The sequence below is a fragment of the Myxine glutinosa genome, chromosome 7, assembly GCF_964187855.1.
Source record: "Myxine glutinosa chromosome 7, kmMyxGlut1.1, whole genome shotgun sequence".
Classification (NCBI taxonomy): Eukaryota; Metazoa; Chordata; class Myxini; order Myxiniformes; family Myxinidae; genus Myxine; species Myxine glutinosa.
This window is the reverse complement of record NC_136267.1, coordinates 47,241,653-47,252,089: the sequence shown is the minus strand read 5'-3', so window position 1 is coordinate 47,252,089 and position 10,437 is coordinate 47,241,653. Positions and strand designations below refer to the sequence as shown.

The following is a 10,437-nucleotide window of genomic DNA, read 5'->3' as shown; positions in this document are numbered from 1 at the left end:
ACCCACGATCATCGGAGCACCTACCTATGCAGATCTACCTAAATCTATATATATCACTACCCCAAAATTCATAACAATATAAACACACAAACCACCTCCACGGGTCTTATCGGCCATTGAAACTTCGCTGTCCGCATGGAAGGAGGTTAGCCCGTTCAGTTGAATGGCCGCATCAGGGATGTTGTCATGGAGCCATGTTTCTGTAAAAATAAAAACGCAGCAGTCCTTCATCTCACGCTGGGTAGTTCGTTGTAATCTGAGGTAGTCCCGTTTGTTATCTAAGGAACAAACATTGGAGAGTGGAATGGATGGGAGAGCCGGTCTGTTGGAGTTAGCCTTTAGCCTAGTAAGATCAAATGCGTAAGAATGCGTAAGATCAAAGGTATAATGCCAGATGGGAACTGCATGTTCTGCTCGCTGTCATATGTTGTGACAGGTTCTGAAGACCACCACGAGGCAGTCCGTGCTAAAATAGTCCAGCAAATGAGATATTGCCCCCTATATGCTGGGACATATCAAAAGCTATTTGGGAATGAGCACTTGTTCAAGCATGGATGAGTACATCCAGCAAAACAAGATGGACAGGCATTCCTGGGGCACGGATCTCGAACTGCTTACCATTGCACATTTGACCAAAACGTGTGTGTTTTCGTACTCAGTGGTACCACGGAACTGGAACCGATATGGACCCCACAATGTAGACAGAAGGTTGGCTGTCGATGTTGCAGCTAAGTCCATCTACCTGAGACATATGGCATTCATTATGATGTGGTCATCTCAACTAAAGAGGTTCGCAGTTCAAGTGCTAACCCACCTGGGAAAAAAACAAATGCACCAATTCACAGCAGAATGTCAATGATGGAAAGTCAGACAATAAAAAGAAACCTGTTAAAAACAGTAACCCCCAGACAGCCAATATACAGGAATGGCCTGATCATAGGTACTATTCCATGACTGAGGAATGGCAGCGCTCAGCATGCAATATGCTCGGTCTCGTTTTCATCAGGTGCAATGGTATGAGATGTGGTGGTCCAGATGTGATTCTTACATGTCCAGACCATCACAAATTTTAAAAAAATCAAAGGCGACGGTAACTGTTTATTTCGCTCATTTGCACATATCATCACTGGCTCGCAACGACAACATGGAGCTGTGCGTTCTGCAATTGGCACACACATGTCTGATATTGAGCCATTCATACTTTCCACTGGTTTGTCCAGTGTTGAAGCCTCCTTTAGAGCTTCTCGCATGGACAGTGCAGTTACTTGGGGTACAGAAAACGAAATTCTTACTCTCACACATTTGCTGAATACCCCAGTGTATGTGTACAACAGTGAGAGTATGGATTGGGTAAGGTACTCCCCTATGCATGTTGACGAAAATTTGCATGAAAATGTCACGCAGATAGCGACTGTATGTACATCAGGCTGCAGCATGATCACTTTGATGTTGTTCTCTCAACTGTAAATCCACAGTAACTAATTTGGCCGTTTCTAAGTGCAGGTCATTGTGTGGCATGAGACTGGATAAAGACATTACTCTTTGAGAAACGAGCAATAAGACAGAGCTGCAAGATACAGTCAGGGTTACGTAAGACAATACAGGAACATAATGTGCAGTGTTTGACATTGCTGACAAAGATATCTTGACACTTTTGCTCCAAGATTGGGTATCCTCTGAGTACCATATACCATTGTGTTATTCCAAATTGTAAAAAATTACAGAAACAAGTGAATAAGAAAAATTATGCTAAATGAAAAAGGCAATGTAGGGATGACAAACTACAGTCTAAAAAAGTTCCTAAACAAGATGGGGATGATGTTGCTTGAGAGAGCAGCTAACAGTATTGCCATCACATAACAATCCCGACATCACTGCCTCATTTACTCTTCATCAGTTGTTGCTTCAAGCTTCAACAAACACTCCACTGGTTACAACAGTACTTGATTACTCTTGTAGTGTAGCCACATACTGAGACTTTACAAATTAGCAGCCTGAGTACAATGTTATAATATCAGTACATTATCATCAACTTCTTACAAACTGCATGGACATCTCTAATAACAGCATTCTATAATTATCTCCATTTGTGATTGGTTACTCTAAGTTGATAAAAAAGAAAAGTACGAAAGACAACTGAAGCTGCAAGAAGTCCCTGAAATTATATTGGAGCTTCTTATACTGATGCACAAATTAAATATGGAGGCTTCTTATACTTGCAGGGAAAATGGCCTTTAAAATGCATGTTGTTATACTTTTAGCTCGGCGTAGCCCTAGACAATAGTCTGGAGGCAGTGATGTAGGGATTGTTATATGATGGCAATACTGTTAGCTACTCTCTAAACCAACATCATCCCTATCTTGTTTAGGACCTTTTTTAGACTGTAGTTTGTCATCCCAACATTGCCTTTTTAATTTAGCATAATTTTTTTTATTCACTTGTAACAAATGGAGTCAGTCGCTCACAACGCCGCCAGGTCCGACAAACCCGGCACATTTGCCGATCGGCACGCAAGCCCCGCCTCATGGCTAACAACGTCATCCGAACATTCCGAACAGAGATTAGACTCCGCCCTTGACGACTCGTAATGGGGAGGCCACGCCCCAGCTTTCATGATTGAGTAGATCTCGGTGACTGGACAGAGTGTGATGTCATCGTAGTACATTCGGGAGCTGAAGGAAAGAGAACGCGGTCTCGCCATTTTTGTCTCTCTCTCTCTGTCCTGGCGCTGGTTGGAAGCAGTCGCATTTCCTCCTTGTTCCGGCTTGGTGTGGTCTTTGGTTCGTGTGCACTCTTGGGAAAGGGCTGGTGAGAAACAGCGGTTCGGAACAGTTGGAACTACAAGGCACAGGATCGACGTCGGCGGTGGACTGGGTCCGTGTTGTGTTTCCTCTGGACCGCCAAGAGCGCTACTCTGCGCCATTTTGTGCATTTCACACGCGATGGTTTGGAGGTGACGAGCGACCGGCAAGCCTTACCAGCCATTTTGGGATGCAAAGCTGAGTGCCGGCCGATTACCACAGCATCATTTATTTTCTTTTACTTTAGTTTTCCCCGTGTTTGTATACGAGTCTGAGTGGAGGGTCCCTCATTGAGGAATTTTCGTTTTTACCTTACCTTTCATTGTTAATTGCATTTATTTTCATTACATCATTATTTGTCGAATTTTACTTTCCTTGTATTGTGTATTTTGCTGTCCCGTCTTTGTGTTTGTGGGTTCGGATTAACCCTTGCGTATGTTCCGATCAGATAAGGCCTCAAACCTTCCCGCGCACACGAAAAGATAATACCGCCAAGTTGGGTATACGCCTTGGAGTTAAAGCTCGTTTTGGCCATTCGTACTGTTAACCCCGGGGACACGACAGTATGTAGTATCATCTACTCCTCCGAGATGATTTTACCTAGGAAGCTGAAACTTTTAGGGATTAATGAGGGCACCCTGAAATTGTGCATGTGCCAGTTTTGTTTGATTCTATCAATTACGTTTAAAAAAATCGTACCCGTGTCCGAAGAAATCGGTTCAGTTTGGCATTTTAAATATGAAATAGGCATAGCCTAGAAACAAACGAAACCCTTTAGAATTACCCTGTAGAACACCGATTGAACCGCCATCCGAAGTACCATAAAATTGATGATCCAAATATTTTATCGATCTACATCAGGGTCTACAAATGTTTCTTCAAACAGAATGATTCACTTCAGACAACAACAAACTCACGTTTAAAAACTGTTGTTGAACTGGTCTCGATAACACGCCATCTGCTGGCTGCCATTTTTTTTAAACTCCTGAAACTAACATTGGCTTGGCCCACCTGGGACCCACATAGGCAGGTGCGTCGAGAGCCAGCACGGGCCCCGTGGCAAACAACCTCGGGACCCAAACCCCTTAACTCTTTTATAACTTTTTAAGGAGCTTTCTTTTATGAAAATCAAAAAATTTTTTAAACAAATGGTCACTTTTATTTAGCCGTGTGATCGGAAATAAAGGAGATAGCGGGACGTTTGGACCGATCCAGTCAATTCGCACCCTCGACCATTGAACATTATTTCTCCATAATAGGGATGCAGATTGAGCATGAAAATGAGGGTGAAGTGGCAACTAGCTTCCTACCAGCTAATTTTGATATTTTTATAAAGTATGGGTCCTGACTACTTCACACACCAAAAATACCCAGAATTCCCTTGGGGGAACATGTTCAAGTGACGTCATCAAGATGGCCTCCATTTTTATTAAGTTTTTGTATTTTATTTTTACATTGAGGGTCCCTGTGTCCTGATCTGTAATAAAATGATACTGGCATCTAATTTAAGTATTCTATTTAATAATGTTAATATTTAATAATACTTAAAAATAATATTATTAATTATATTTAATAATATTTAAAATAATATTTAAATAATATTTAAATAATAAATTAATTTAAATGCATGCATTGCAAATGCATTCAATGCATTTAAATTAATTTAATAATTTAATTTAAATATTGAAATAATGTTTAAATAATATTTAAATTAAACGCAGCGGATGCATAAAGATCAATTTCTTGGGTATTAGGGTATTCAGTTGTTGGTTGTAATTTTTCTGTGTCTCTGCGAATAATACTAACTGCACGGTGAAGTATTTGGGAATCATTTTTGTAATCAGAACCATTGCTGTAATTGTAAGCACATTCTCACGAACTTCTGCTGGCTTCATATTCGCTGCTGTAAGTTTTATTCCTTTCTATTTATTCTCTGGTTCTCCACAAATGAAAGTGTTCATCCCAGGAAAAGGCTGATGTTTTTTTTCTTGACAGTAAAACTACTATATAAACGTTTAGGTACCACGTCAGCACCTGTACACAATGCCAAACTTTTACAATTTTGGCAGCCATTTTGATGACGTCATTTAAGCATGTTGCCCCAGAGGTATTCTGGGTATTTTTGGTTTGTGAACTTGTCAAGGCCCCTAATTTATTTATAAAAATACCCATGTGGGCCCCAGCCAGCTTTTTAAGGTGGAATATGGCGTCAAAGAGTGTCGTTCTAGTTGTAGAATGACATCGGCAGCCCAGATGAGACCCATGTGGAACCCAGTTTAAAAACCCCACCCAGAACCCAAGCTCACCTTAGCCCATCCAAACAACCTATTTCCCAGCTGGGCACCAGCTGTGCGTGCTGGCAGGATAGACGCGAAAAAGCCATGCAATTGTTGCCAACCTATGGTTGTTGGTCTGTACCTAATCCTTTTAAAATTCTGACCGTCAAGGAAGGAAGCAGTACTTCAAAGTCTTTGGTATAACTCGACCGGGATTCGAGCCATTATGACACCGAGGCTGCACCATTGAAGAGACCCTGTTTGGGACATTCTGCTCACGGGCCGAATTCACGGTGTGGACCTTTTCATCGTACGCTTCAGGGACCATTTTAATGGAGTTACCTTGTTCCACTTGTTTTTGTTTAAATATCTCAATCCGAGCCAAGATTATACCAAGCACGCCGGAGGGACTCTCGAGTTCAACTTCGGCGGTCCGGCGGGAACTTACGGGTGATGACGTCATTTTTCCCTTCCTGCGTCTCAGAGCGCTCGGTGTGGCTATGACGTCATTTTTGTTGAGACTCCACCGCGCTACTTGGAGGGTTCCAACGAGTGCGCCGCATAAATCACCCTTAAGCGCAGATGGTCCAGTCCGAAGTGGGGTGGGTGGGAGGGCAGAGGGGGGGATGAAGTGCTGAAGGAGGAAAGAGGTAAGAGAGATGAAGTATTGCGGAGGAGGTGTAAAGTGAGCAGGAATAAAAAGAAAGACGTCGACCATCATAAAGACGAAGGAGCAGCAGGACGAGGACGACGTGAGAGGGAACGACGATAAGTTAGACCGTCCCGCGCGTCATGGTAGGCTACGATCGAACTACTTCTCACTTCGTTCCCTCCTCTCCAACTCCATTCATCAGGTTCTTCTTCTCAATAACCGCTCTATAGGTCCCCGCAACCCCCATCTCCAACCTCCGCTACCCCTCTTTGTAACCATCCTCAAAATAGCCGTGTGAATGGTATGCGCCTCGCGCACGCGGTGCCAATCTGACGTCACGCGACGCGCAATTTGCATACTTGACGTCAGCCGGCTTAGCCAGCGTTAGCCGCAAGGAACGTTTCGTCCATTATTAATAACTTTTAAAAGCTTATTAACGGAAAAAGATCGCAAGGATTGAGAGAGAAAGGCTCTGTCTCTCCGTGCGCGTTTATAATAACTTTACCGTTCAGTATATTGATTTGTGAATATGGAAGTTTCCAAGGATACTAAATCGTGGTTAATAAATGCAGTGATTCTCAAAAAGAAACGGAAAATATAATAACCTACAAACAATGTGTAACATAGAACTGGAACAAAATCTGAACAAGAAAAAGGTTCCTCCTGATGACTCATCTTTGCTTATTCAGGTTCCTCCTGATGACTCATCTTTGCTTATCCAGGTTCCTCCTGATGACTCCATCTTTGCTTATCCAAGTCCTCCTGATGACTCCATCTTTGCTTACCCAGGTTCCTCCTGATGACTCCAACTTTGCTTATTCAGGTTCCTCCTGATGACTCCATCTTTGCTTATTCAGGTTCCTCCTGATGACTCCATCTTTGCTTATCCAGGTCCTCCTGATGACTCCAACTTTGCTTATCCAGGTTCCTCCTGATGACTCCATCTTTGCTTATCCAGGTCCTCCTGATGACTCCAACTTTGCTTATCCAGGTTCCTCCTGATGACTCCAACTTTGCTTATTCAGGTTCCTCCTGATGACTCCATCTTTGCTTACCCAGGTTCCTCCTGATGACTCCAACTTTGCTTATTCAGGTTCCTCCTGATGACTCCATCTTTGCTTATTCAGGTTCCTCCTGATGACTCAAATGCAGTATGTGGTCTTCTGTTTGATTTTGTATGCAGCCTGGTGCTGCTGGTTGCATCATTTTTCTGGAAGCGCAGCTGTGCCACTGATGCAGTGCCCCTGTTTCCAGTAAGCTGATACCAATTTTACCGCCCTCGGAAGGATGACAGGCTGAGTCAACTCACCTTGTTTTATTTCAATGGCACGACAGGAGATCGAATTCAAGACCCTAAGATCCTAAACCAGCCACCTTAACTGTTAAGCCAACACCATGTGTTCTGGTGCGGTGCCAACACTCGGCACGGTGTCAAATTTAAAAGGGCACTTTAAGCCAATCGTTCTGCCTGTGGACAAATATATCCCACCGTTGTCTTTTGCTTTCTGGGTAGTAGGTAGCAGGGAGAAACTGATGTTTTGGGCGTTAACCCTTCGTCGGAGCAAAAGATCCTACTTGCTTCCCACAACGGTGAGCACACTTCGATCAACGCTGTTGATTCCACCCGTTGTTCTATCTCGGAACTGTCTCGTTTGGGTTCCATTCTCGACCCACCTACAAACCCTCCTATTGGAGCTTCGCCAGCAAGGGTGTTGCGTCACAAAGTGCATTGTCCTTTGGATGGACACTAAGCTTGATGTCCCATCTGTTAGCATTATTTAATGGACTTTGGACATCTCAAGGTGTGACTTGCAAGGAATAAACGAGTGAAAACTAGCACCCTGAACAAATAACTGATTCCTGCCCAAATCTGCTCTAGTCAAACGTCAGGCCCGAAAAGCAGGTTTGTGACAGTCTAGGGCCAAATAAATTCCCTAGCCAACCCCCAATAAGATGGGATTAATTTTGGTTGTTGTTGTGTTGGAGAGAATTGGTAAAACGTTTTTCATATTCTGCTGTACATGGGAGCTGCTTATAACAAGTAGCCCCCTGCATAAACCTAACACCACAATGGCCTGTCTTTTTGCCCTGACAGTAACTGCCAAGTGTGGAGAGCAAGGTCCATCATCGAGAAAAAACAGTCCAGCAGATGGAAGAGTGAGAAGCAAATATCCGGCTATAGTCATCAGGACGTGTGTATCCGCCGTCCAGATACCTGATCGACAAAGCGATACAGCCGGTGTGTGCGTTTCAGGACCATGAAAGCGTACTTGCGGAGAGATTGCAAAATGGGCTTCGACCAACGAGCGTAAAACTTGAAAACACTTTCCTGTTTGAAAAAAAACTTTTAACAGCCTATTATTTGAGGGAGAGTTTTGGGCATCAGTTGACAGATCTGCATCATGGCAGGATTCTGTCATTATTTCTTAAAGTATGTCCTCTTCTTCTTCAACATCGTTTTTTGGGTGAGTATAAAGTTGTCTCCTGCTAGCCATTTCCATGTGTATACATCTATCCGGATTAATTTGATGATTTGGAATTCATGAGAAATTCAATTACAGAGAGACCTGTTTCTCTCTCTTACAATTGAAAATATAGGATTAGAGTAAAAATCACATCATATTTCTCCTATTATTCATCTTCTATTCTAATCCCCCAGCTCGGTGGTTGTGGGATTCTTGGTGTTGGAATATGGTTATCCATACGGCATGGCAGCATGTCGACACTTTCCCCCGGCTTTCCGCTCCTATCGGCTGCCAATATCCTCACCACCATCGGTGCCGTCACCATGATTGCTGGTTTCTTGGGCTGCCTGGGTGCTATTAAGGACAACCGCTGTCTGCTTTTGTCTGTGAGAGAAACAGAGTCTGCTTATTAAGGATGGGGTTATAAATGAAGGTAGAACTAAGGCCTGAATGGAAGATTGTTTGAAGATGAGGCCTGGGATTGAGTTGGCAGTGAGCGATAATTCGTTATTAAATTGCATTATTTGCTGGACTAATCTGTTATGGCAGTTGTTGCACTGTATATCTTAGGATTGCAATTTGTGGAATGTATTTGCGGTTTCATTATTAATCCTTCTCCACCTTCCACTCAACCTTTCTCGCGGTCTTGATGCAGTTCCTCCTACTTAACCGTCTTCCTCTTCATGTGACCTTCCTACCCTGTGCATAGTTCTTCATTCTGCTCCTCATCATCCTTGTTCTGGAGTTAGTCGGAGGAATCCTCTTCTTCATTTTTAAAGCAGAGGTAAGGACCTGGTGTAGTGCACTCAAGCTTAGATCACAAACTCGATTTGCCACTTTCATTGGTTGTTGTTATTTCTGAGCTGGAAGCCATTTTTTGTTTGAATTCCAAGCTATAACACTAAGTTGTCCAATGGTGAGAGCAATTGATAGTTTCCACTCTTGTGATTCAATTCAAAGGATGCTTTTCCTCATTCTTCTTGCTTGGGCAAAGTGGCAGATACCTGAGGAAGTATCATAACATAAACAACCATCATGCCTCAAGCTATTCCTTGTAAACCATCAATATTCATACTGTAAGGCTCATATCAAATGCATAGCAAATGCAAATGCAAATGTCCCCCGTGAAATGCAAATGCTCATATCAAATGCTCATCTCAAATGCAATGCAAATGCTCATATCAAATGCAAATGCTCATATCATAATCATAGCATCAAATGACTACTCAAGCTGGATGGAGAGTCTGGCTTATCCCCCTGTTAGTGTATATTTCCTTAGCTTTTTGTACACTGCTCCTCTACTATTCCATCTCCAGGCGCTGCATGACGTCATTTCTGGGCTCTAAATGGGTCCCAGCGATGACGCGTACTGAGAGGGAGTACTCAGTTTCCAGTCTGGTTGTTTGTTTTCTTACAGACTTGGCATTTAATATGGAGTATTTTTTTTTTCTTGACTTGGGTTTACTTTCTGAACTCAGTATATCAATCTGGTGAGTTTTTTTTACACTTCGGTGATGTCTTTGTTGAAAGAACCATATCACTGAATGTCTTTCGCAGCAAGAAGTCAATAACAGGATTATATCACAGGTGGCGTGACAAAATGTAAGGACAGGTACATTTGACGATTGGCTTCACAATCGGGTATACAAGGGTTGTTGCGTTCTGTATTAGTGGAAAACAACTGCTGCGCGTCTACAAAAGTTATTGCCGCTTCCTCTGGAGATGGTCCGTCAACTTGACAATGCTGTTTGTCATGGAGTGGTGGCTTTAAGAAATTCTGGCATGAAACAGCGTGCTATTGCTCGGCAGTATGGCATCACTCAAGGTCAGGTGTCAATGATCCTGAAACGAAATGCTCAGAGGGGTGTCCCTACTCCAATACCGAGGCCAGGACGTACACGCAGAACCACAAGGAGAGATGATCGCCAGCTGCACCGGTTAGTCTGCAATGGCCGTACCAAGTCAGCTAATCGGCGTAGGGCTGAGTGGCATCAACTGACAAATGTGCCTGTTTCCAGAAGGCTAGTCAACCAACGACTGGTTCAAGCAGGCTATCGTGCCAGGCGTCCCCTGAGCAAGCCACGCCTGACCAGACAACACAGCCAGCGCTGATTGCAGTGGGCCAGAGAGCACCTTCAATGGCAGCCAGGACACTGGAATCATGTGACCTTCAGTGATGAGTCTAGATTTCTGGTCTATCGTCAAGATGGCCGCGTCCGAGTGCACAGAGAAGTGCATGAAG

The 10,437-nt window shown here is 43.4% G+C and overlaps 1 protein-coding gene across 2 annotated transcripts in view; it reads left to right on the top strand.

The window, feature by feature from the left end:
• The first annotated feature begins 5,694 nt into the window (after positions 1–5,694).
• LOC137417005 (tetraspanin-9-like) overlaps positions 5,695–10,437 on the top strand; it is a 45,352-nt gene continuing 40,609 nt past the window's right edge. The window contains exons 1-4 of one of the 2 annotated variants that reach the window (XM_068102718.2): positions 5,695–5,873; positions 7,826–8,195; positions 8,390–8,581; positions 8,905–8,979. In XM_068102718.2, the coding sequence (XP_067958819.2) occupies positions 8,133–8,195; positions 8,390–8,581; positions 8,905–8,979 (330 nt within the window). In that variant the 5' untranslated portion in view covers positions 5,695–5,873; positions 7,826–8,132. The remainder of the gene's footprint in view (positions 5,874–7,825; positions 8,196–8,389; positions 8,582–8,904; positions 8,980–10,437) is intronic. The other variant, XM_078781644.1, reaches the window with a different exon arrangement.